This window comes from Thunnus maccoyii, chromosome 7 (genome assembly GCF_910596095.1).
Source record: "Thunnus maccoyii chromosome 7, fThuMac1.1, whole genome shotgun sequence".
Lineage (NCBI taxonomy): Eukaryota > Metazoa > Chordata > Actinopteri > Scombriformes > Scombridae > Thunnus > Thunnus maccoyii.
The window spans coordinates 12,901,500-12,929,164 of NC_056539.1; the positions used below are offsets into that span (position 1 = coordinate 12,901,500).

A 27,665-nucleotide genomic window follows, 5' to 3' on the forward strand; every position below is an offset into this window, starting at 1 on the left:
TTCTCAGCTCTTGAGAGACCCTGCACATTTAGTCCAGCGCTGCTCTGACTTTACTGGATACTGAGCCATGAGGAAAGCAAAATAACTGTCAAAGGACCTGCGAGAAAAGGTAGATGAACTTTTAAATCATGAAAAGGATGTAAAAAGATATCCAAAGATATGAAAATGTCAATCAGTAGTGTTCAAGCTCTGATAAAGAAGTGGAAAATTAGGGGTTCTGCTGATACCAAACAACGGTCAGGTAGACCAACAAAGATTTCAGCTACAGGAAAAACCCACATGCAACTTCAGCTGAAATACAGGCTTCTATGCAAAAACGTGGTGTGGCTGTTTCAAGATGTACACTAAAGGAACAAAAATCGGTTGCAAGGTCCAGTTGCCAGAAAAAGCTGTAACCGCCCCCAGCAACACAAAACAGCCCGTTTACAATATGCCAAACAGCACAAGCCTCAAAAATTCTGGAACAAAGTCATTAGGATTGATGAGACCAAAATTGAACTTAACGGTCACAACCATAAACAGTATGAATGGTCCACATCTTATTAATTCAGCCAGGGAATGTGAACTTATGAGCACAACTGTATTATTTATACTTTATATAGTCTATAAATAATATATACTGTAGGTCTATGGCCTATGTACAATGGAGGAAAAAAGTTATATTAGACATATGTTTTGGGTAAATCCAAGGCTCTGAAAAAGCAAATCATAATTAGTTCAATACTGGTGTCGTTTTTCCAGTAGAGCTGCAGATACTTTTCCAGTACACAATGGCACAATAAGATTTATTGAAGGAATTATTATACTTTCAATAAAATCCATGTCTGATCCTGTATGTCTGACTGAAGCAACAGACTCTGTTTATAATCCAGCACATGAACTGACTTACATTAAAAAAAAGACATAAATACACAAATCTATGAAGATCTGGGCTTTATTTAAGTAAGCACATTTGGTTGATCATGTTTTTTTTCTTTTCCAACGGAAAACTTATCATCAGTTTTAGTTCTTCTACCTTATACAAACATGGTGACAACTACTTCATATGGCATGAATATTATAGGCTATTTGGTTAACAGAGGAAAGTACAACATTTTATATACAGAACATAGACACACAGCATTGTCTACTGTATGTGCGGAAACTGACATGCTCAATTCATGATTAAAAAAAATAAAAAGTTCCATGGTGACTGACATGTCAGCGTACAGAACATGTGTTTTGTGAAACTGCAGGGACACCGATCATCAGTACAGAGAATAAGGCCCTGAAGTATCAGGTACTGGGAATATTTATCAAACATCAATAATTTGGCTTGTTCACACACTTACAGTAGTAATTCTAAACAAAACAACATTTCTTGGTATAAGATGTGTGTGCTGTATGTCTGACTTAAGTCTTTTATAGATCACAAGAACAATCGACAGAAATTTGGACATACATTTTTGGCTGAAAAAAAAGAATAATTTGGTCTTAAAGACATCGATGCTCCTTTTTTTAAGTTTTAAAAGTAAAACAGTGAATGATTGTCTGTGTTTACAGAGCAGTCACACAAAGCAATGCTCAACATCAACTTTAACAGGGAAGACTAAAAAAAACAAAAAAAATACTTTTATTAAACCTTGCTCACCTCCAGACTTGGTTTATGAACCATGGCAATTAAAAAAGGTGCACAGATACACTGATTGTAGTTAAGCAAAAAGGCAAAACTGGTTATATGATTTTGGAAGAGAAAACATTTTAAAAAAAAGAGGCAGTTTAAAGGGAACAAAAACATGCACCTCAGTAACATTCAGAATCATTCAAGAAGTGCGAACAGTATTCATATAAAAAAAACAGAAACACGTCTTTGCCAAGTAAATTACAAGCAAGAGTGTGCTGTAAGTCTATGTACATTTCAACATACTAAACCTGGTGACACAACGGTAACAATGAGTGTGACAAAACTAATGTATGTTTTTTTTGCATAAAGTTTGTCAAGCTTCTGAATGAATCCCTCAACAACACATGAAGTATAGTGGCACCATCTGTGACGACGTATCATTAGAGACACGACATGAAATCTGATTTCAGATCAACTCTGTATTTCTTTGACACTTAACTGCCTTTAAAATATGGGTAATACATTGGTTTCTGACTGTATTTACAGCCCGGCAAGTAACAACGGCATTTAAAGAACCTTCTCTACTGATGGGAAACACTAATGTATCAACTGTAATCAATGTACTAAAATACATTTAAGTTACATGAAGTGAAGAACCACATAGTAACAAGATTCTCTGAGTGAATTTCTTTCTAATCTGTAATTTTTCTAATCATGTTACAGTCTTTTATAAAAATCCTCCTTTTGCATGAATAAAAAAAAAAAACAATAGGGTAACAACTAGGTAGTTTTCTGCTTTAGAATAAAAGCATTAACTGAATGTGACCAGTCTTATCAAAACAACTAGAGTGAGTGGTTTCAACGAAAAGTTAGTATTGGCAGGCTTATCACATTAAACAACATAAGGATAGCATATAGCAGAAAGAAATAACAACGTCCTCCAACAATGTCAATGCAGAACGTCTTCGGTCCTGTCTCAGTGTCCATCTCAACAGTCTTTTTCTGATGCGATACCAGCCGACCGCCATCTGGTTGGCAGTTCCTTGATGACCCCTTCAATAAAAAGTTTGTGTTTGGGTGCCAAAGACCGAAAACAGGACTCTTGACTTGGCCAACAGAGAGCAGAGTAGCTTGGCTGGGATCGAAGGAACTACATGGAAAAAATGATTTTAGCTGGTGACAGACAGCTGACGCCACGCTTTTTGGTATTGAGAACATTTGATTTCTAGCTGAAAATACTCAATGACGTCTTAGAAACTATATTTTCTTAAGTGCAAAGAGGAAAAGAAAACATAAAAAGGGGAGGTGCGATTACTATAATGAAGAACAAATGATTAACAAGAGAAGTGAGAAAAGCATCTTACGAGTTACTATGTGTCAGAGTTTAACTACACAGAACCCCAAAGTCAGTCTGTTTATGCTTTCCTCCGGCTGGCCTACGCAAACACCTGCATGTTTCCGAGCTGAGGCTGTTGAGAGGCCTGCTGCATCTGTTGCGACTGCGGCTGCAGCTGCACCTGCTCTGGAATGTGTGTGTGGTGTGACGACGGCAGTGCGTGGTGGGGGTTACCCAGAGGGGTGGGGCTGGTGGTTACGTCAGACCAGTCCGAGTTGGAGTGCGGTGAAGAGGACGACCAGGGGTCTGGGGATTCAGGTGAAGGGGTGAGATACGGATGCTCGCTGGGTGGGTGGGCAGAGTGGCCGGGGGTGGTGCCCTCTGAGCCGGCGGTGGTGTAACTGTGCTGGGAGGGCGGTGTGGGGTACTTATCCACAGGGCTCTGCATGGGCGGATAGGAGGGCAGCGGCCGAGACTGGTTGTCGATCCCTCCGTGGCTGACGGTGTGGGGGTGCTGCAGGGTGTGGGAGAGCCCGTGCCCCATGCTCATCTGCTCGGGGATCTGGTACATCATACCCTGGGGGCAGTGGTGGTGGCCTGGCCCCTGCTGGGAGCGAGCCTGATTCTGGTTCTGTCCCTGGGACTGTGTGACCTGTACCTGCCGAGGCTGAGGCTGCTTCAGCATAGCTTGGCCTCCTCCTGGGGCCATCATCTGGAACGTGACGATGGGAGGCAGCTGCTCCCTGCTCATGGTGACATTCATGGGGGTCAGCATTGGGCCCTGGCCGTGGTGCTGGCCCATGCTGGTGTGGGAGCCCCCCATCTGGTGCGGGACGAGGCCAAACATGTGGCCGCTGTAGCCGTGCTTGGTCATGCCCACCCAGCTCTGCTGCTGTCCCAGCATGTGGCTGACGGGAGGCAGCATCGGTCTGGAGGTCGGGCTGCTCAGGAGGGGAGGGGAGTTTGCCGTGGTGGAGACGGCGCCGGACACATCGCCTGTGTATGAGTGTGGTGATTCCAGCGAGTCAACAGGTGACATGGTGACAGAGCTCTCTGGAAGTCCTCCTGCCGCCTTGACGCCATTTGCGCTCCCTCCTCCTGTACCTCCTCCACTTCCTCCCCCCACTCCACCATCCACACCTGGCGCGTCTCCTCCAGCAGGCTTCTTTCTTCGCTTCGCCTTCATGTCTTTCAGCTCCTTTGCTCCACCGCCAACACCTCCCACCTTCGCCCCGCCTCCACCCCTCCTGCTCTTCTTCCCCTGTGGCCCGGGACGCATGCCAATGAAGCCCGCTCCATTGGCCCCGCACATAACGGAGTTTCCTCCTCCACCCATGGGATTAGCCCCGTTGTGTGGACTGTGAACCAAATTGTACTGGTCCAGCAGGCGGACTATGTCATGATGCATACGCTCTTGAGCGGTATCTCTAGGCAGCCGATCCAGGTGATCAGTGATGTCACGATTGGAGTAGTGGTCCAGGAGTACCTGAGCCGCCTCAAAGCTGCCTTCTCTGGCTGCAAGAAACAGTGGGGTCTCCTCCTGTAGAAAACAGCAAATGACAGAAATGTTACTCTGTGTGATACATAACGTCATAAAATACAAATTCAATATTAACACACAGGAAAACTATTTAGTGTTTTACACAGACTATAAACTTTTTATAGTCACTATTTAAGCCTAAAATAATGGTTGAGTTAGTTTGGGTTGCAAATGTGTTGGGTGGAGTGTCACATTTCCAAACAAGATGTCTTTAATTGGTCTTTATCTTTCATTTTTATTACCATTACACCACTTATATTCATAATTAGCAAAAAAAAGAAAGAACAATGATTGGAAATGATTAAAATGGAAACAGATAAACACACCTTATTGTCTTGCATGTCACGATTGGCTCCATTCTTCAAAAGTACAAGAGTTGCCTCCACATTATTAACTGCTGCTGCCCAGTGTAGAGCGGATTTGCCTAGAATGGTAGGATAATCAAAAAAGACAAAAAAAAGCATGTTAACCAGAATTAGGTTTAATGTAATACATTTAGTGGTCATTTTTTGAATTACATTCCATTCATAACTACTTTTCTGCTATGATTTAGAGCTCTTCAAGCCCAAATTGTCACTATATAATCAAATCTTAAAGGACTAAAGTGAGAATTAGATTTACTTCTGCTGTAATTCATCCACCAGACATCTAGTATGATAATAAAATGTTCAACACAGGCAATAAATGAGAGAAATGTGGTTTCCTGACCGTGGTCGTCTACAGCATTGATGTCAGCATGGCAGTGGATCAGCTCTTCCACCATGCCCTCCACAGCTAGCCTGGCTGCCAGGATCAGTGGGGTGGTGCCATCATTCATACGGGCATCCAGTTCTGTTGCACGATTACGGATCAGAATCTGGGAGAGACACAGACACATGAGATATGATGAAGAATACATGTAAGCAAATGCAAATTTCAGAGTTATTGAGCTCCTCTGATTTAAAATTGTTCAGCTAAAATTAGTAAATTGGACAGTGTAAGTGATGTTGATGTTTTGGCTGACAATTTCAAGTTACACTTCAGTTTATATCTGCTTCTGATCATACAGTTGTCTCACCTGGAAGACTCCCTGTGCATCAGCTGCCACAGCAGCATGCAGGGGAGTTCTACCCATGTTGTCATGAGCGTTGGGATCAGCTCCAGCGTCCAGCAACCTCTTAGCAGCATCAGCCCTGGCATAGCGGGCAGCCAGATGGAGCGCTGTTTCTCCTGTGCGGTCAGTCTGAGCCATCAGTGAGGCACCCTGAGCGATCAGGTCTGAGATGACACTAGGTCCTGGTTCATCTCCTCCACTCTCCTCCTCCTCTTCTCCATGCAAGCTGCAGTCTGGGCCTCCGCCGTTACGCAGCGATGCCAACATCAGTGGGGTGAAGCCGTCTGCGAGAGGAGAAATTTATTATTAGAGAAATTAAGGAAAATGATGAGCTCTTGGTTCAATACAAAAACAAAGCGAAATGTTTTCTCACCAGGTCCCTTGACGTTAACATCCAGACAGTCAGTGTCGAGGTCGGCCTGTGGGGGAGTGAGACTGATGTCAGCAGCTTTGCGATGCTGCAGGGTCCACTCCCTTCGGTCGACACCTCCATCCATAGCGATGGGCAGCAAGGGTTTGTCTTCGGTCTATAAAAGGCAACATGAACTTACAATATACACAACAACCAAACGCATTTCCTCATGTTCTGAACATTTCTTAAGTGTTTAATCAATTTAACTTTAATCAACTCCAATCCATCTGCTCCATCTTCTCTTCTTAATCTTAATTTACTTACTCTTGGTTTCTTGGATGGAACCTCGTCCTCCAGCCACCTCTGACCTCCATCAATCATGGCTCCATCCTGTGTCTTGAAATTCCTGGTGTGAGAAAAAAACGTTTTGTTTTACTTTTATTTATCCAAGGAGTCATCACACAACGGATGTTTGTCATTCCTGTTGATCAGTGGAAGCTGGTCAGCACAACCACAATCTTCTACAGATGCTACTAAGCTGCTCGACTGAAGCAGCTGTTTAACGTTCAGTATCTTCTACGACGGCTTCTTAACAGTAGGAGGGATATTTGTATATTTTCTTTGCCCACACATCCCCTGGCTAATTTGAGAAACTCTTTGCTGCATTTTACTATGACATGAATTATCCCTCAGTAATTATTATCATATATCCACTCACTTCATGTCAAAGTCATCTTGTCCAACAGGCTCTCTCCTCTTGTCATTTTTACTGGCCAAGAAGCCATCAGGCAGCCACAGGACACCATGTTTATGCTTCCTCTTGGCTGCTAGCATTCCCAACACCAGAATAAGCAGGATGATTACCACCGCCACTCCCACCAGGTAAAACAAAGGTGGAATTCCAACCGGTGGAGTCGTCGGGTCACCTGTGGGAGACAAGCATGAATAAGAGGTGTTTTGTCTTGATTTATGTTTTTACCTGAAAATAATCCAGTTGAAGTCAACTGACTGCTGATTAACGAGTCTACTTACTCGTAACAGACACAAGAGGGTAAGGCAGGTCAGCCTTGATATGTGCTGCTGCGATGAAGGACGCAGCCTCATTAGTGTTGGAGAAACAAGACTCAGAGCTCTGGGAACATTCACGGTTGTCAATTTCAAGGTACACCACAGACCTGCACAGACAAACATGAAAATACAAAAACAGTTCATGAAGCACAGTTAACTGGTGATGAGTTTCAAGTTACTGAGTAATATATGAGAGCTAAAAAGCAGAGAGAGTATGTAGGAATCCCACCATCAACTATTCTTACCCAATAACCTCCTTGTCCAGCTCCCGCTTGATCCTGCTCTTCAGTTTGTGTTGTCCCTGCTCCTCCTCCCCATAGTACGGGTACACCATAGGCTTCTTATTTTCATCCAGCTTCACCTGCAAGTTGGTGTGTAGCAGGGCTCCCAGAGAGCGTAAGAAACCCTTCATGTCACCAATCAGCTCCTTAGGCTGCAGCCGCACCACGATAACCAGAGTGCCATCTATCACTTTGGATGGAGTGTCACCTGAGCAGTCCAGGCCGTCCCAGCCGCAGGCCTCCGTGTGGCAGCTCTGGTCACAGATACCATTACTGTAGTGGTCTGTGCAGTACTTGTCATACCTGAAGATAGATAGGACAGGGAGGATGAGTGTTTTGTGATCTGGCTTTAAAATAATTTGGTCTTAATAATTTTACTGCAACAACAATAGCCGTGTTTCCATCAGATTCGCGAGAGAATTTTAAGTGAACTTTTAAAATGTTGCAAAAAGAAAAATGCGAATTAGGTGCTTTTCCATCAAGTGGTGTGAAGCGAATAAACCAGGCTACACAATGTGTAGTTTTGTCAGAAGATGGCAGTATATGCTTAAATAATCTGCCAATAAACAGAGTAGAAGAAGTAGAGTTTGCCAACTAGAAACAAAACAAATAGTTACATTGCCTTGACAAGAGAAAAATAGAGGACCGTCTTCAGAATTTGTTTTACGATGGCAAGTTGTAATTGTTCTTTCATGTCAGCTAGTATTGGCAATGCTTCATGCTATCTGGAGATGCCGGAAGATGCCGAGAGTGGAAACAGCTAATCAATCATGTGAGTTAAATGTTTGCTATGCCATTATTTATTCGACAAATGCGTTTCCATTACCCATTTTGCGCATAAACTCTTTTTCCACATTTCCAAAATCCACCTCAAGTGAGCGTAAAAACGCATTTTGGTGTTTCCATTAAGCTTTTGTAACGCAACACTTCGAAATGTGCATAAAAATAGGCTAATGGAAACACGGTTAATGAAAAATACAAGAGGAGGGTTACATACTTGCAGGAGGTAGGTGGGGTGTCCTGGCACTCAAAGCTGTCAAAGAGGCAACCGGGGTTGTCGCACTCTTTATCACAACGTCCATTTTTAAAGAGATTCCAGCAGGGAATGCTGGCGGAGCAGTTAACCCAAGGCTGCTGCCAGTTGAGCGAGCAGTCTCCTCCATCCCACTCACATTCATAGTTGTTACACTGAGCGTCACACACTTTATCCCCTATATGAGGCTTACACTGCTCATAGGGGCAGGATGGGGTGACTTGTGATTTCTTCTCACAGTATCGTCCAGAGAAGTGCGTGGGGCAGCGGCAGGTGTACTGGAATGAGTTGGATGAGTCTTTGACACAGGTTCCTCCGTTTTGGCAGAGAAATGGACACCTCTGCTCATTCTCGCAGTGTGCCCCACTGAAGCCTGACTGGCACTGGCAGTACAGGTGGCCAACTGGTGACTCCACACAGCGCCCACCATTCTGGCAACGTAGCTTAGCACAGCTGTAGCCTTCTATTTCACCACAGTTGAACCCAGTGTAGCCCTAAAAAACATAACATGTTGTTGAAGTGTGATAGTGAGATAATCATTTTTGAAGTAAGGCTTGTATTCACATTTGGAAAATGCTAATAAAGTCTTGCAGTTGACGTTTAATAAAACAACCAACTATAACTAATGTACATCTAGGTTCTCCTTCAAATCTGCTGCTTGTTTACCATACCTGAGCCATGGTGTGGCCCTCTGAAGCAAGCATGAGAATAAGAGAGGGAGCAAGAGGTTAGTGGAGAGAAAAACAAGCATTTAGTGTGAAAAGGTTGAAGTTCCAGTAAGAGAGCAAAAGGAAGGAAAACACTGATGTAGCAATTTCAGCCACTGATCCTTTTCTATAATCCTCTGGAGTCACTCAGTATGTTTATATGAACATAATAACTGATCTACTGTGAGCAGACAGATTAATAGAAAAGCTTGATTATGATTGAGGTGATAGTTAAGCATCATATTTAGTTGGTTAGTTCATAGTAACCTGTGTTCCTCATTATCCAAAGTTAACATTCACTGTTTGATAGTCGAGTCTGGGGGGGATGTCTGGTAGGTTACAGACTGTTAATAACATATTTGAAAAATAGAGGAACTTCACTAGCACTGGTTGGTTTTTGGGTTGATAAATTGTAAAACAATCTCTGTCAGCCTGGCCAAAATGACTGTTTTGTCATTAAGAAACTTACAGGAACACAGGAGCAGGTGTAGCCATGGACTGAGCTCATGTTCATAGAGCAGACACCACCGTGATGACACGGCTTCGACAGACACAGATCCACCATGGACTCACAATGACGACCTGAAGAAACAAGGTGAGGGCAAAGACGAAGAAATGAACAACTGCAGTACTTTGCAGGCTTATTTACATCAACATTACTGACACACTGCATCAATGTAGACTGTTTTTTTTTGTAAAGCACTTTGTAATTTTATCTAGAAAAGTATTACAACACTAGGACACCAATGCTCTGTACCCGTGTATCCGAGGCGACAGCGACATTGGTAATCATTGACCAGCTGCACACAGTCAAGGCTGCCTTGGGGATTGCAGGGATGAGAAAGGCATTCATTGAGATCCCCCTCACAGTGTTCTCCAACGAATCCTGGAGGGCAGGAGCACGTGTAACGGCCCACACCGTCCACACACTGTCCTCCATTCAGACAGCGGGGCTCCCAAGAACCAGGCTTGGGGGCACAGTCATCCACGTTCACTTCACACTGAGGCCCTACACAGTAGAGAGCGGACAGATATCACTCCGTGTACTTAAATGAAATGGACAGAAGATCCATCTTCAATTCATGGGAGCATTTTTTCTTCCATACTTTTAAGTTCAAAGCCACTTTATAAATGCTCGAGCATTTATTTTTCTGAATCCTCCATGACATTACAACCTAGTGTGTGCGGACTTACCATGTGTCCCAGGTGGACAGGCGCAACTGAAGCGGTTGATGAGGTTTATACAGGTTCCTCCATGGAGGCAAGGCTTAGAGTGGCATTCATCAACATCATACTCGCAGTTCACACCCTGGTAGCCTGGCTTACACTGGAGCAGTGAAACAAAGGACAGATGTTAGCTCATTGTGTGTTTTAGAAATCTTGCTGCAAACATCTTATTCAGTTATTAACCAGAAACACAAAAACATGAAAACTTTCAAACCTGCACCCCTTGTACCTACACAGAGCTGAAAATGTACTTACTATACACTCGTACGTGCCCTGATAGTCCTTGCACGTAGCTCCATTGCGACACGGGTTTGACTGGCACTCATCCACCATCTCTTCACAGTAGTCGCCCATGTATCCTGGCTGACACTGACACTTGTGGGAATTGTCCACATTCATACACCGCCCAGCGTTCTTACACACGTTCTCCACTTCCACACCTACAGTAAATTGGAAAAGGAGTCGCATATGGTGAATAAAGAATATAACTTATACGATTACAACATATTTTAAATTTTTGTCTAATGAAACTGTATGAAAGAAACCAACAAATGATTTTTATCAGACTACAGGGAACCACATTTAAATGGTAAATTTTTTTAGCTACAATGCAACTTTTCTCTTGTGTTGACTTTAACTTTGTCAAACAGAAATACATCATTACTGTATATGTGATGATGTCTGCTCTTATTTATGAACAACGTGTTGTTGGTTTGTGAGACAACAGCAAGTAGTTCCTCACCCTTCGTGGCAGCAATGTCCTGGCAGGACACGCTAGGAACGTCACAGTAAAGTCCTGTCTTTCCCATTGGACAGTGACAGGTCCAGGAGGTCACTGTCTGAGCGCAGGTGCCGCCATTGTGACAGCGCACTTGGCTGCACAGGTTCACATAGTTCTGCGTACAAAGAAAGGAGAAGAAAGAAGATTTAGGGTTGGCTGTAAAGGCTGTTCAGACAGAGAGACTCTGCATCCAGCCACCTTCATTTTTTACATATTTTAGTTGAGCACAGCTGACCTGACCAACTGCCTTTTCAAGCCCTCTTCAATATATGAGAACACCGGATTATGAGTGAGGATCATTTCTTTTAATTTAGTAGGTGTAAATGTTAGCAAATATTAAATATTCTCTCACCTCTATTTGCTAAAAACATATACAACACAGCTCAGACACAGGACACGTTACCTGGCAGTTCTGTCCATTGTATGCCATGGGGCAGGTACAGCGGTAGGTACCCAGGCCGTCAGTGCAGGTGCCTCCATTCTTACAGGGCTGAGAGTCACACTCATTCTGCTCAAACTCGCAGAATGTCCCGTAAAAACCAGGACGGCAACGACACGAAAAGGTGTTGATGTCATCAATGCAAGTCCCATTATTCAGGCAGGAGCTGGAAAGGCAAGGACAAAAAGAGAAGTGATGAATGAAAATATGTTTCTGTCTGGCGACTGTTTTTTGGATAAAGTTATCATTACATCTGCTCAGGTCGCTGCAGGACAAAGAAATCATCTAGAAAGAATTAAATTGCGTTTTAATAAAATGCAGGTTTAATGGACCATGCATTAACTGAAGAGCCCACCTCTCAGTGCATTCTTGGATGTTGTGGTCACACAGGATTCCATCAAAACCTGGTCGGCACTCGCACACAAAGCTGTTGACATAGTCCCGGCAGACAGCACCGTTCCGGCAGGGCTGGCTGGCGCACTCATCTACCTCTGTCTCACAGCGATCCCCTTCAAAACCTGGGCGGCAGTCACAGGAGAAACTCCCAACATCGTCCACACAGGAACCTCCATTCAGGCATGGATCTGCAGAGTGAAGAGGAGAGAGTGAGGAAAGGGTTTGCATGTTTTAAAAAAAAAAAAAAAATCTCAATAGCAATAATCTAGTATACAATTAATGCAAATCATAAATAAACTTGGACTGAAATTCAGGGAGTTAAAAATTCTGTGGAGGCAGCGGCCCTTGTTTTAACAAGTTGTCTGTTTGTCTGAGAGAGACTTATATATTGTGCTTATACACATGTGTAACTAAATAACTCAGGGGACTTTCTATCCTACTTTCTACTGGGGGTTATTGGATATCTCCGGTCTCAAAGAATAAAACTGTCATTGATGCAAAAGTGCAGGTTCCCTGTAGTGTGTACAGCCACTAAAAAGGAGACTGATTTTCTCAAAGTGAAACTCACTTGGTGAGCAGTCGTCAATGTCTGTCTGACAGTTGTGTCCGCTGAATCCGAGTTGACATTTACACGTGTAGCTGCCTGGGCTGTTCATGCAACGACCACCATTTTTGCAAGGATTCTTTTTGCATTCATTCACATCCTCACTGCAGCGTGGACCTGCGTGAACAAAGAAATATTAATGTCACATAGCAATTTGTTAGATGTAATGTTAGATGTGATTTTGCTTTCAGACGCTTTCAGTCTCTCACATTCAACAAACTCAATCAGACAGACACAGTAGAATTCAGCATCTTGCAGATAGACACACATACCTTGCCACCCTGCGGGACAGCGACAGGTGTAAGAGGTGTAGTCCGCAGTGGGACGACACACTCCTCCCCTCTCACATGGATGAGAGGCACAGGGAACCAGCTCCTCCTCACAGTGTTTACCTATTTAGACATTGCACGCATTTTTAATGATAAAAATAAAAAATATTTTCATAATAAATCTGCCAATTATTCATTCACTTAATCAATCAGTATTTTTTATCTATGTAAGAAAACAGTGAAAATTGTTTAAATTCCCCAGAGCCCAAGCTGGCATCTTTAAATTTCTTGTTTTATCCAAGTTAGTATCATATATGACAAAGAAAAACAGAAAATGTTCACATCTGAGGAGCTGAAACCAGATTTGTTTGACATTTCTGCTGTAAAAATGACCGAAACAATTAATCAATCATCACGATACTTGGCAATGTATTTTCTGTCCATCGGCTCAATTAATAGTTTCAGCTCCAATAAAACAATAATCTTCACTAAAATGATATTCAAATGATGCTACATAAACTGCTACTGCATGCTATTGAGTGGATGTTGATATAGTGGAAATACGACATCACTAACCTGTGAATGGTGGACTACACTGGCAAGTGTAACTGTTGACTCCGTCAATACAAGTGCCCTGGTTCAGACAGGGACCGGATGCACATTCATCTATGTTCTTCTCACAGTTCACACCTAATCAGAGGATTGATGTAGATACTTCTCTTTAATATGGGGTCCTGCCTCAATTGATTGCTAAGTAATATATTTCAAAAACACTATGTTGAAATATCATCAATATCGTTACCTCTGAATCCTGGTTGGCACTGACAGGTGTAGCCGTTATGACGGTCCACACAGGTGCCACCGTTTTGGCATGGACTGGGCTGGCACTCATCCTTTTCCTGCTCACAATGTTGTCCTACCCAGCCAGCTTGACACTCACAACGGTATCTTTACACAAAGACAAGCATGAGTTTAAAATGTGAAATGTGAAAGAAACGTCATAGTAATAATAACAGCAGGTCGTACTTGGGCGAAGTCCAGCATCAGTTACTGCAGCTAAAGAATGGCTATTACTGGCATTATTATATTATTATATACAAGTTATTGTACTGAATAAAGTAAAGGGAAACACTGTTAGAATAAATTAATGGAGGGAAAATGATTTTGCTGTTGGCCATTTGTTACTTTACCTTAAAGATCTAAAAGAACAAGTATTATACAAGCGGTGTTCATTAGCCTATTTTCAAAGACTGTATTAGATAAGATCAGATAGAACTCAGAGTGGCAGTTTAAGGCATCGTACCCATGTTGCTGTTCAATACATTCTCCGTGCACACAAGGCTGATGTGCACAGTGGTCGGTCCCGGAGAGGCACAGAGGGCCGTGGGTGTTGGGTGGGCACTGGCAGTGGAACCCATTGATCTTGTCCTCGCAGGTTCCCCCACTCATACATGGGTTTGAGTTACACTCATTGATTTCCACTTCACATTTAATTCCTATTAGAGAATGATTTAGAGAGAAATCCTTGTATCAAACGTACATTCATGATTTTACTGACAGCATCCAAATCCTCAGCAGTTACAGAGCAATAAATGTTCAGTTATTATCACCCTGCATCATTTCTGAAACATTACACTGTTATCAAATTGAGTTTACTGGTGTGCATAGCAAAGCATACCTGTGTATCCTGGGGCGCACACACACTTGTACTCATTAATGCCATCCTGGCACTCTCCATACTCGCAGGGGTTGCTAGCACAGTCATCTTCATTGATCTCACAGTTCACTCCTGAGGAGAAAAAAATACAAAGACAACCTCAGACAGAGCGAGACTGGTCGGGCTGTGTACAACATCATTTTATCTGACTGTATAATGTTTGCTGAGATTTAAAAGCAGCACATGAGAGACACCTTCTAAAATCCCTTTTGGATGCACTGGATAGATGGAGTTGCATTAGGGTTGCTGTTAGAAAATATGATAGTTAACTAATTTACCTCCAGGGGGAGTCAGAGTCCATAAAAGGCATTGTTGGCAAGAAGTGAGAAAATATGAATAAAAACAGAGACAGAGCTGTTAATACAGAGGAGGCCTACCACAACTCGAGTATGACATAAAGTTTCAAAACTGAAGAGATAGTTAACATTAGAGGCACAATTGTTGAAGTGGGAGAGAGGAAAAGGAAGGGAAACAGAAAGAGAGAGAGACAAAGAGAAAACTAGACAGAAAGAACGAGGCCTATCAGGGGAGAGGAAGTGGAGGCATGAAACCTGAAAGTGAGACCTGACCGAGTGACCTGACACCAGTTTTGGTAAAGTGAGTACAGTACAGATACCAGTACCAGGCGTCAGGGTGGTACCAAGTACTGAACTGAATTTACTAATCCACAGAACAACGGGAGGCAGCACTGCTCGACCCGGACTTGTGACTGCTACACGCGCACGCACGCACACACACATGCACACACACTCTCGTAGAATGCTCTGAATACATCGAAAGCTACATAGGAAGCTTGCGATGTGGGGGATGGGGGTCTTTACGAATCTAGTTATTCTCTTAACAATTAACTTTCAAGGGCTACAAGAATCAATTGCAGGAAAACTCTCAGGATTGAGCTTGGCTACTAGTAGTATCTGGCAGCTGGTGATTATTTGTAAATTCTTTCAAATATTTAGTTCGTTTATTTATGACTTTGTGACACAATGTTTCGTGTTTAGTTCAACAAAGGTCTGTGTGGGATGAGTTTTGTTTAAATTCCACAAAAGAAATGGCTGCACAAACAATTTTGGAAGAGAATAGAGACAAGGAAAAAGATGAGACAGATGAGACAAACTGATGATCAAGTACATTTCCTGTTCTGATGACTGCATAGTACATCCATCACTACAGCACTTACATCAGTCTGGTGGAAGTTTCACCTGTCAGACTTCTCACTATACAAGCAATGATTGTTTATTGCATTGAGTACTAACCTGAAGTTCCCGGTGGGCAGTTACACTGGTAGGCATTAACCAGATCAATGCAGCGTCCTCGGTTCTGACAAGGGTTGCTGTGGCACTCCTGGACCTGGGCGTTACAGATCAGGCCTGTGTATCCAGGGTGGCACTCACAGGAGTAGGTGGCGATGCCATCCTTACACACGCCGTGGTGGCACGGCTCTGGCTTGCAGTCATTGATGTTTTCTTCACAAAGTAGACCACTGAAGCCTGTTGGGAGGACATTTTTTTCTTAAAATAATAACAAAGGCTTCTGCATTGTGTGGCTTTTGTATCGTTTATCTATTTTAGATTATTTTTTCAGTCAAGTAGGACATGGGGGTTATTCCCTTTTACCTTCAGCACATTCACAGTCGTATCCGTTGGGTCTGTCAATACACTTGGCCCCGTTTAAACAGGGTGTGCTCGAACACTCATCAATGTCTATCTGGCACATTTCACCGCTGAAGCCTGGAAACAGTAACAAACCCATAAATTAAAGAACAGTTTTAAAACAGGTAGGATTTTATAAGCCAATTAATTTTCACTGTGAATGGATGGAGATCAATAACAAAAATACACAAAACTTTTCTTTATGTGTACCAACCTGCTGGGCACTCGCAGACAAAGCGGCTGACCTGGTCCAGACATTTACCCTGGTTCAGGCAAGGTGAGCTCAGACACTCATTCACCTCTATCTCACAATGTGTCCCCTCAAATCCTGCATCAATGGAAAGAAAAGGTTTAGAATTTCTTCATCTCTTAAATGTTACCTCAGCTAAGGAGATTATGTTTTTACTGTGAGCTAATTTTTTTGCAGTTTCTAAGCATTTCATTTTAACCTAGTAGGCTGTTATTAACTTCAACAAGGAGGTTATGTGGCACATAAATGTCTATCACTCTGGATCTTCATATTCAGATGCAAATAACTGTTTTCTAATAAAACACTTGGATTGTGCAGCTTTGCTGGAGTTATGCCCTTTCTGAGCGCTTTCTAGTTATAAATAATGTATTATCATCCACTACTTGGATGACTTTTTCCTGACAGTAAAACACTGACAAATACTGGCAATGTCAGCAATTTTTTTTTTAAATTTCTCAAGAAGTGTACCGGGCATGCAGATACAAGTGTAGTCCCCAATGCGATCCAGACATGTGCCATCATTTTGGCAGGGATTTGAAGCGCACTCATTGACGTCTTGTTCACAGCGTGGCCCAGAGTAACCCCTAACACAGTTACAGGTGAAGGAACCATCAGTGTTCACACATTGGCCGCCATGCTCGCAAGGGTTGGTACCTGAGAATAAAGAGGAAAGGGTCATAGTGAGAAACCACAGTGGAACAGAGGAATGGCACAGATAAATGCTGAAAGTTATGTGTGAGTATAGAACTTCCTCTTTCTTTCATACCAATGCTGCATTCGTCTCTGTCGATGTTGCAGGTGTTGCCTACATATCCAGGTGGACAGTTACAGTTGAACATGCCACTGATGGGGTTGGTGTCACACTGAGAGCCCTCTCTACAGGGGTTGCTGATACAGGCGTCATCTCTATGGCAAAGTAAACCTGAAAGAAACACCGTGTTGAGAGAGGAAAAGTAATGTCTTCATCCTTTTGCACATCCCAGTTCTTGATGCAAACAAAACTTGTCTGTGCTGAGACAAAAACATCCCCAGAGAACCTCCAATACAGGTTTATGCCCAGTTCAGAGTAAAACAAACTCAATGCAAATTTTCTCATGAAATAAAGAAGAAGAATAAAGAAAATATGGTTTAATCTAATCTTAGAATATGTCAATTATCAGCAGAATGGAAGTTCAAATCTATTCTGTGGTGTAAATGGTGTATTTGACTGTCTGACATGGATCACATTCATCGCCTTTTCCTCAGGGGTAGACGACAAGATGTCAAAGCTATGATGAATATAGTGAAATCATCTGCTTAGAAACACATCAGTTCTGGTCTGTCAATACTCTTTTCATGGTAAGACCACTGCTGATTTATTATTCTGTGTATTTAACAGCTGTTTTTTGTTTCTCTTCTTTCAGTTGCAAACAGGAACAGAGACTCATAGCATTTCTGTTTTGTCCTTTATCAAAATTGCATGTTGATTTGCAGTTATTAGCTGACTGAATTTCTGGCTTTGGTATAAAAATATCGTGTGTGGTTTTCCACTACTGGCCCACCTGTCTTTCCGTGGGGGCAGAGACAGATAAAAGAGGCAACACGGTCAATGCATGTGGAGCCGGGGCTGCAGGAAGCTGTCGCACAGTCATCGATGTTTTCAGAACAGTCGGGTCCACTCCAGCCATTGACGCACACACAGACGTAGCTGCCGAAAAGGTTGTTGCAGGTCCCTCCATTCTGGCACGTGTTTGGCTGCAGACGACACTCGTCCACATCCTCTGTACAATGTTGACCTGTGGAGAAGCAGGGAGGGAGGAAAGTTAATACTCTATCCAACTTGTTACAATGCAAAGGGCAAGGGGTTTTCCTCGTGTTATTGTTTCAAATACCTAATATGAACAAAAACCTGCTGCAGACTTCCAAGTAGAGAAATAACAAATATTGCAAAAGGGCCAAGTATCAATTAAGTAATTTCATTCTTAAAAAAAAAAAAAAAAAGCTTACATTTGTAAAACCAGAGAATAATGTCCTCCATCTGCATTCATGATCAATTTTTATTAGACATTTTAGATGCTTACCATCTACTTTTGAGATGCAAATGTACTGTCTAATGAAACAATATTTATCCAGAGCAAATATTTTTAAATATCCTGCTGCATCATCACATTAGCTTTGCCTTCCCTGGTTGGATTAGTGCTATATAAACTCAAGACAGGCCCAAAGAAGCTGATGTATGCATGTTTTCTTTGTAAACCGAAAGCTTGCATATGCCATAAAATCATATTAGCAGAGGCACACCTTGTGTGGTCTAAGAGCCTCTGTAGGATAAAGAGAGAAAACAAAAGGAAGTGTTACATCACAACACACAACATGAAAGGATGCAAGATATCATCTCCGATCATAGCACAAGTATTTCAGTTCTCCTCACTGCTTAAGAGGTACTCTGTGGAGCGTTTTTCCTTTTGTATGGGTGGGTCCCCGTTTTGTTTGTCTCATGCATATGTGTACGGGTGACGTGACACATGTTCCTGCCAAGGGTTTATTCCACTGCTCTACAGGTGGTGGTGATATGCCAAGAAATGCAGCAATGCACCATCAAAGGCAGGGAAGAATACTGCAAGCTAGTAAACATTGATGTAAACAATACACGATTACAACTTTTAAGAAAAATCAGCTTAGCAAATGTTTTATAAGGAAGGAAATGGATTTGACACTTTTGTTAGACCTCAAAGATACACAAAGTGGGTTTTGGTGAGTAATACTGAATGTAAACATAACTTTTCTTTGTCTACAAGAAAAACCCACAGGGCAGCTTTCACAGACACACAGAGAGAGGGAAATTCCAAAATAGAGAAGCATTTTTAATGATATAGCTAGAATTTCTAGAAAATAGAAAAGATAAATACACAAATAATCTGCTGTGGACATTTTAAAAATGTTAAAGATGATTAAATATTCTGTAAAACACAACGTTTTAGAACACAAAAGGCATACAAAGACTGGATTTAGTGTAATACAGTTCAAATATGCTTAAGAGCACATGTCCAAATGCTGTTTTTTTTAATGCTTTGTTTCAGGGTTGAAACAAAGCAAACAAAGCACACACAAGTGTCACAAACTAACACACAAACTACTATTCACACACATTAAGACACGTCCTCTTACCAGTCCACTCTGGAGGGCACTGACAGTTGTAGGTGTTGACTCCATCCATACAGGTTCCACCATTAGCACACTGATGACCAGGGCAGTCATCGATGTTATTCTCACAGTTCGTCCCATTGAATCCTGACACACATTAAAAAATATATTTTTAATTGTTTTAATCATGTGTCCACTGGAAAAATACATTCAATATGATATCCTGTACACAATGTCTGCACAGCCTGCGCAGCGGAAGAAACAATTAATAGAGCAGCAGCAGTTTCAGTCTTCAGTTCAGGCACAGTATTGCGTAAGTCACCATCGTTTTGAGAAGCCACTGTAGTGTGCACATAAAATGTGACAACAAAGGCAATGTAAGTCTGTGTAGAAAGCTCTATTGATTAAAATACATATATCTGTTCCTTCAGACGCACATGAGACTGAAAACCACGGTTGCAACACCTCCTTTGTAGACGAGCCACTTACTTAAGTATCATGGCATGTCCTGATGGTGTATAAATAACAGCTGTGTGTGTTTGTTGTGTCTACTTGCTAAGTGTAGCAGACTGACAGGACAGTGTGTCTAATAAGGGAACAAAGCCAGCAGGATCAGACTGTTTGCACCTCAAACATAATGTAACAATAAAGAAGCTTAAAGCTACAATCATTTGTAGATAAATACCAGTTACAATGTCACTCATTTTCTCTCCCCCTGCATTCAATTGTTTCCCTTAAATTTCCATTTCTCTTAAGTACCTTCCTGCTTTGCCTCTCTTTCTCACCAGGCAACAAAGATGTCCGCATCTCTGTTGGTGTGTGATGGACGGTTTTTACATACAGTATCAGTTTATATTCAGTCACTTAAGTCTGAGAATTATTCAACCTGAATGGTCGTACCTGGAAGACAGTGGCAGGAGTAGCTGGTTTCAGAGTTCTGGTGGCAGGTGCCTCCATTAAGACATGGTGAAGGTGAGCAAGGGATGTATGAGCTTTCACAGTGTCGGCCCGTAAACCCCGGGGTACAAACACACCTGTAACAATAGCAAGAGTCAATTTTATTTCATTCAGTCTTGATCTTTATGAAACACCCAATGATGTTTTCCAAAAATTATTCAAGTATTTTCTAGTAGTCTAATTATATTTCGAATGTGGTTATATATTATAAACTAGATTCTCACTTGTAGGAGCCAGGGGTGTTTAAACACGTTCCTCCATTCTGGCAAATAGAGGGTGTGGCTGCACATTCATTTGTGTCATTAAGGCAGCGAAGACCTGTGTAGCCAGGAGGACAGGAACACCTGTAGCTACCGCCTGACAGAGAGCTGCATTTGCCACCATTGGCACAGGGACTAGAGAGACAGCTGTCCTCATGCTCACAACGCAGTCCTGAAGAGGAAGGAGGGAACAAACAACAGAGCATTAGTGCTTAAGCTTTCCCATGATCCATTTCTGAATGTGGCTTTGACACTAGATGAAAAGCAATATGCAATGATAGGTATGCATTTCTGATGATCAAAAACCATGCCATGAGACTTTCCATACACACTAATCACCTTCTGGATCTTCAATGCATCAAAAGACTCATACTGAGACAAGCATTATGGGATATCTGTGCCAGATTTGGTTTCATTATATCGGTAAGTGTAGTTATTCATGAGAAACTTGCAAAAATATCGCAATATCTAAAAATCTTATGAAATAAGAAATCCTATGATTTGCACCTGGATCCACACCAAAAAGCCACTTCTTCCTTGCCTCATGGACTAACTTTCAATTACATTTCATTTATCTCTGTTAGATTTTTGACATATCATACAAACAGTCCAACTAACAAGACCAAAAACTTACAGTAACCTTCTTGGCAGAGGTAATACAAGGCTTTTCAGATAGCTGACACCATTAGCTTAAAATTGAAAACACTATTTTGTACAAACAATAAGGACAAGTTACATTCAGGATGTTTAAACATAAATCAGTATTCTGGTGATAAACAAAAGTCAGATATTACTCTGACACAGACCTCTGCCCTCATGGCAAACTCCTGGGAGGGTTTTTTCAAGCATCTCACCTGTCCATCCTCTGGCACATTCGCACGTGTATTGGTCGAGGGACAGCAGGGTGCAGACACCTCGGTTGGCACAGGGGTTGTTGGGGTAGCACGTGGAGTTCTGAGGAGTTTGGCAGTGCTGTCCGGTGTGGCCAAGAGGGCAGGTGCAGGTAGCGCTGCCTGGTACAGGTACACCAGCTAACATAGACACAGAGCAGTTCCCCCCATTCAGGCAGTAGCCAGGATGACAAGGGTCTTTATGGTGGCAGTATTCACCCAGGAAGCCTGGTGCACACCTGGACACAGACACAAAAACACACAAAAAAAAACCCAACAAAAAAAATCAGTGATGGAGCTTGCAAAGGCACACACAAGGATTTAAACCTGATCGCCCCTCAATACTGACAATAAAGTTGAAAGATGAGTTTTGAAACAAACGAATGTGTGTGTGTATTTGTGTGTGCGTGTGTGTGCTTGACAAAGTAGCAAACAAACAAAATAAAGAGTAAGTTTCAATCAACTGCACGGAATTTACCACATCAAACAACTACTGCTGAGAGCATTGATAGCAGAGAGTAACATCCACACAAGAGTATTGTAGTAAACACACACATCAAAGAGCCAAATGAACCAACACAGGTTACTGTCTAATACACAGTCTTGCCACTGCTGTATGGTGATCTCAACAGTATGTGGGGAACCACATCCCTAAGTAGGAGTATTAGCAAGATGTGTGGTTGCACATAACAGGAATCTATTAAAACATATGGCTCATGCTAACACAGACTTAGAAACATATTCATATGACATGAGGAGAAGTTGGGTTTTTTGGGGGTATTTCTAACACACATTTTGACATGCCGTAAGACAGGAATTGAACCACCAACCCTTCGATTACCGAACAACCTCCTCTGAACCCTGAGCTGTTACCCCATCAACTCGGCTTAGAGAGAAGGAGGAAGCTTGGTGAAAGGGTTAAACTGGGGTCGGTGTTGGCAAAGAAGAAGTCCAAAAGCAGAAGGATGTGAGGTGGAGTCATCTGGAAGTTGTTGACTGAAGCCTCGCAGAAACTAAAAACAACCAGTCGAAAAGACCAGCTGTTTTCTAAGCCAATGTAAAATGAATGATTTTACTGTCAACTGACAAGTAATGCCATAATCTACACAAATGTGCCCACAAAATGTCAACAATTTAAAGTATATGTAAATAAATTATTGACAGCTGGAAGTTGTTCACAAAAGAGCTGTGCAGTGTATAACTGAAAACACCACATTTAGTCTACAAATTATGTGTGTTGTGAAACAAAGTGTCTGCTTTTTCCTCCTCTTATTCATCACCCCTTGCTTTCAATACCTCCTTTTTCGTGTTTTTCAATAAAGTGATTCAGCTGCATGATGAGCAGTGGAGAGGAAACTACAATATTACATACCATGTCCACCAGGGAGCTTTTCACAATGTTCCCTTCGTCACTTTCTATTCCTCAGTTTTATCTCAGTCCCTCCCATTTTCTCTCACCACTTCTCTATGTGTGACAGTATCTGGTCAGGGGTGTTATTTTGACTCCAAGCAAAGATGTCATTAGCCAGGTAATTTCCTATGTATCCTATTTTGATCAGCTGTCTGTTGTGTGTGTGTGTGTGTGTGTCTATGTGTGTGTATGGCACATGGCAGACACACTGTCTGGGGACCGTGGGCGACAGAGCAACGTGCTGACTCTTACACAGGCCTCTGAACTTGCCTCCCTGGAGGGACTCATGTAACATAATAGGAGAGCAGAGATAAAACACACATAAGACAAGCACACACAGATACATTAATACCTTCTTTCATAACCATTCCAATGAAAAAAAAAGACGCTTAATTCACAGATAAGAGGACCTGTAGCATGTAAAAACAAAGAGGGAAGAGAATACTCAGAATCAGAGATTGGTGCTATGAGCCAAATGAAACTGAGACCAAACTGTGGAGATGGGAATCATTTAAAATTCAATCTCTCACTTACTAACTTTTATTTATCATTGGCCGCTCCACCCCAAAGCAGCTTGAAGATATTAGATTGTGAGGCCATGGGAAAGAAGAAGAGTCGTGATTCATGCCAGGCAGATCAATCAGGTCTGTGAGTCACCCAGTGTCTCTTTAAAAACAACATCAGACAGTTCTCACTCAAACATATTTGGTACGATATATTTAATGCACTGGCATGTACACAAACCAACAAAAAACATAAATAAATAGACACCGATGCTGTGGAATATGTTCCACTAGTATGACATAAAGCTCTTTACTGTATTAAAGTTAAAAGGACAGGTCTGGTGATACTTTTCTTATTGTCAGCAATGAACTAATCCTACTCCTGTTTTATTACAAATACATGTATGAGCCAAACTGGATCAGGTGACATGTTTATTCATTAACATCAACATGGGCACTTGAGATTTTCTTTGTGAGTTGATCCCAAATACTCACTACCATAACAAATCTGTGGGGAAAAAATAGTCCATAACAAATAAACTATTTACTCCAGTTGAGAAAATGTTGTATCATCACCCTGTTGTATCAAGAGATTACTGAGCCTTTTTTAAAAATTAAAATATACATTTGTGACCCATTTTTAAAGCATTTACATCTACAGTAGGAACCAGTGGGCTCGAGGCTCAGAGTCACAGCCACAATGTACAGAGAGATGGAGTAACACATTGTTGATTTTTAGTCTTTTCGTAGGATTTGTTGACAATAACAAAAATACAGAATATCAAAAGTCTTATCATTTAAATATACAGGTCATCTCCCAATAGTATTCTACAAATCCTACACTTGCACACACTTCTGGTGCTGGTAAACTCGCAGACAAGATCTTCAAAGAAGAGACTGACTTCATGCCTCTTTACCTCAACCCTTTGTGATTAGACATGGCCACCCATCCTCCCCCCCGCCCGTCTCTGCCCCTGTATCAGCAGCATGTCTGCAGCTCAACCCACCTACACACCCCTACACACACACACATAAAAACGCAAACACAAAGACGTCCCTCCCTAATCTAAACAAAAACACAGCTCGGTCAAGATATCACAACAACATGGCCGTCCTGGGAATGAGGACTGCTCTTTTTTCTCTCAGACAATCTCTCCTCCCTCTTCACCCCGAGTAATGACAAGACCCTCTGCCCTGTGACATACATCACATTAGCAGGCTGTCACACAAAGAACACCGTGTCCAGGTTAATGCTAGGTTTACATTTCACTGGGAACATTTCACACATTTTCACTGCTAAAACTATGGGGAACATGAGACGCATTTTCAAAGTCAAGTATAGCCACTTCAGTGAGAGAGAGGACATTTGAAACTTGTTCTTTGTTGGAAAGTTAAGCTTCATTTTAAGCCTTTTGAGCTTGAAATAAACAACACTGTTTACAAGTGACATTTCTTTTGTGAAACCTCTAGGTTAGTGTGGTTAAAAAAAAGCATTCAATGTACTCTTGGAAGAGAAAAAAGATATCATAATCCCTACTGTAGAGCTGTCTTGCAAGTCAACACAACCCTTCAAGACTCACTTTCTACTTTGAAAATTCTGTAAAAATTCAATAGTGCTGACAGGAGAGACGCATGGTAAACTCTATTAAATTCAATCGCTGCTATCTAACCAGTGTTGACAGAACTAAATGCCATGGCGTCAGGAAACGATACCACCCTGTCCTTCAGGTTTCAGTGCCAGATAGAGAGCTCATTATTAGCCTCCGGCTATATCACTATAGCCTGAGGCAAACAGACAAGGCTGTGCATGATTCACATTATTGTCGGGGAGTGGTGTCTCACTCTGAGGAAGAGATAACCCAACACATTGACACACTAGTCTGTTGCTGAATACAACACAGGGAGGAGTTTGATTTGACAAATTTTCATGCACAATGCAGAAAACAGGCGAGACATTTGCACACAGACGACTGCACATACACACCTATACACACATATTCAGCTCTACTTTCATGAACAACTCAGCAGCCAAACTCATCTATGAGATTCTTTGTTTTGCTCCATGAGGACTTTTTTTCTTTCTCTTTTCTCCATCCTTCTCTTACTCCATGCAGTTTCCTGCAGCCCTTCTTTCCCTCTCTTTCTCACTCCTCCACCTCTCATTTCTAACCCACTCTCGAGGTGTCAGGTTTCTACAGCTGGTTCACATTAGCGCCCCCATCTCACGCACACCCCTCCCTATCTCTGCACCCCTTCCCTCCTTCGTTCTCTCTCTCTCTCCTCCTCCTCCCCCTCCTCCTCCTCCTCCTCCTCCTCCTCCACCTCATGCTGACCTCTGCCTGTCCTGGCTGGCCATGGGGCTTCAGTGAGCAGAGAGGGTTGGGTTGATTCTCACTCACTCATGTAATGTCTCCCACCTCTTTCATTCCTAATTCCTATGTCCCCGGCTCCCGACTCTCATACTCTCCTCCCTTCCCCAATCCCTCATTCCCCATTTTCTTTTGTGCCAATTTTCTCCTCCTACCTCTCTAACTTCCTCTCCTCAACTACAACCCCGCCACCACCACCACCACCACCACCTCCTCCTCCTCCTCCAGCTACTATTCTAGTCTCAACGAAGCTTAATAACTCCATCATGCTTTCTCCCTGCGGCCATCGTGGAGAAACAGTGTGAGAGCGAGAGCATAAACCAGCTCACATTTCAAACCCTGGATCTTTCTCTGGCTTGGCTGAGCATAGGTGGCCTATTCACTGTACTGCAGTCCTGTGTGTGCATGCATAGACGTCACAAGTCAAGTGCAGAACACGTTGCTGGATTTCCTGTTGCTTCTATGCATGACAACAACGCTAGTGTGATGGTGGTAAATCTAAGGAGCGGAGGAATCCTCAGTTTACCAGAATACCAGTTTCAACTGTAGCTCTATTTTTTTTTCTAAATTTACAGTAACCTTTATTTAACCAGAGAAACCTCAATGAGATTAAAATCAATACAACAGCACACAAAAAACAATCATAATGGCATCAAAAGCAATGAGCTGTTATTCATTATGCGACACCAAACTCCTTGTATGTGTAAATCTAAAACTTTCTCCAGACAATTTGCCACCTGCATGATTGAGATTAACAGTCACAGTCATATCAGATGCCAGAAGTGAGACAAACTGGGTAGCACTTTCTAGACTAGACACAGAAAGCTTTGGCACCATTGCTACCAGTCAACTGTTGCTGCTGCTACTGCACACAAAATAACTCAGCTTCAGTTCACTCAGACCTACAGAGACAATGACGCTTGACCCTAAAGCGTCACCCGAGAGTAAGGAGTGAAAGTACAGGTATAAGATGGTGTCGGGGCTTGTACTATATAGCAAAGAAGAAAGAGAGCGGAAAAAGCGATCAGTAGTGATGCACGCGTGGGCAGCTGACATGCCCATTCTGTTTCCTTCCAATCTCACTTGTAGTCTCCACAACCATATTCGATAAATGGTCATAAGTGGTCAATCTAAAACAGTTGGTGCTAAATACCGATGGAAATGCAAAAAAGTTTCCAGATAACACCACCCCAACCCCAGCACTATATTGAGGAATGGCACCAGTTTTTTCACCTATCACCAAGTTCTGCCACACTGTCACAGTGTGAATGTAGTGAGTAGAGATTGTACATCTGGCAAGGAGAGACCGGCGGCACTGTACCAGTTAGGCTCACACATTAGCTCGTGCCACAGAGGAGAATAGACCTGTTGTAAATTGGAAAAATAAAATTCACCTAAACTTAAATGTAAAAGGTTAAATTGAGGGCACTTTATTGAGGGACGGAAACTATAAATGTATGACTAAATGATCCTTAGTAGCAGTGTGGTTTTAGTGGGTTGGGGGTGTTTTTTTGACACACTCCTTCACCTTTCACTTGTTTTTTTTTCTCATTTTCATAGAGCAGGGGCAACAAACATAAAATAACGGAGGAGGTGCTCAGAGGGAGGTGTGAGCTTGATGTCAAATTAATAGAAAAAAAAAAAAAAGACATGAGAGGAAGAAGAAAAAAGAAGAAGGTGAAGAGAGGGCAATGAGGTAGAGGTAAAAGCCCGATAAGCCAGTTACGAGAGAGTGAGGCAGCAGACATACAGAGAGAAAAGGAAGCTGAGCAGTCAGACTGAAAAGCAACAGCGCAGACAGGATAAA

At 42.3% G+C, this 27,665-nt stretch overlaps 1 protein-coding gene across 2 annotated transcripts in view; it reads right to left on the reverse strand.

Moving 5' to 3' along the window:
* Positions 1-918: 918 nt before the first annotated feature.
* Positions 919-27,665, reverse strand: part of notch2 (notch receptor 2) — a 44,057-nt gene continuing 17,310 nt past the window's right edge. Inside the window, exons 3-35 of one of the 2 annotated variants that reach the window (XM_042415615.1) lie at positions 21,540-21,814; positions 20,650-20,857; positions 20,369-20,502; positions 19,493-19,615; positions 17,887-18,120; positions 17,112-17,267; positions 16,814-16,999; positions 16,310-16,423; positions 16,060-16,173; positions 15,700-15,933; positions 14,408-14,518; positions 14,033-14,225; positions 13,532-13,677; positions 13,306-13,419; positions 12,733-12,852; positions 12,425-12,577; positions 11,816-12,044; positions 11,425-11,626; positions 10,983-11,136; positions 10,496-10,680; positions 10,208-10,340; positions 9,771-10,022; positions 9,483-9,595; positions 8,271-8,800; positions 7,238-7,576; positions 6,957-7,099; positions 6,643-6,850; positions 6,249-6,330; positions 5,946-6,099; positions 5,537-5,856; positions 5,188-5,335; positions 4,806-4,903; positions 919-4,479 (exon numbers count right to left, since the gene is read on the reverse strand). In XM_042415615.1, the coding sequence (XP_042271549.1) occupies positions 3,040-4,479; positions 4,806-4,903; positions 5,188-5,335; positions 5,537-5,856; positions 5,946-6,099; positions 6,249-6,330; positions 6,643-6,850; positions 6,957-7,099; positions 7,238-7,576; positions 8,271-8,800; positions 9,483-9,595; positions 9,771-10,022; positions 10,208-10,340; positions 10,496-10,680; positions 10,983-11,136; positions 11,425-11,626; positions 11,816-12,044; positions 12,425-12,577; positions 12,733-12,852; positions 13,306-13,419; positions 13,532-13,677; positions 14,033-14,225; positions 14,408-14,518; positions 15,700-15,933; positions 16,060-16,173; positions 16,310-16,423; positions 16,814-16,999; positions 17,112-17,267; positions 17,887-18,120; positions 19,493-19,615; positions 20,369-20,502; positions 20,650-20,857; positions 21,540-21,814 (7,345 nt within the window). In that variant the 3' untranslated portion in view covers positions 919-3,039. Of the gene's footprint in view, positions 4,480-4,805; positions 4,904-5,187; positions 5,336-5,536; positions 5,857-5,945; positions 6,100-6,248; positions 6,331-6,642; positions 6,851-6,956; positions 7,100-7,237; positions 7,577-8,270; positions 8,801-8,977; positions 8,998-9,482; positions 9,596-9,770; positions 10,023-10,207; positions 10,341-10,495; positions 10,681-10,982; positions 11,137-11,424; positions 11,627-11,815; positions 12,045-12,424; positions 12,578-12,732; positions 12,853-13,305; positions 13,420-13,531; positions 13,678-14,032; positions 14,226-14,407; positions 14,519-15,699; positions 15,934-16,059; positions 16,174-16,309; positions 16,424-16,813; positions 17,000-17,111; positions 17,268-17,886; positions 18,121-19,492; positions 19,616-20,368; positions 20,503-20,649; positions 20,858-21,539; positions 21,815-27,665 lie in introns of those variants that run through there. The other variant, XM_042415616.1, reaches the window with a different exon arrangement.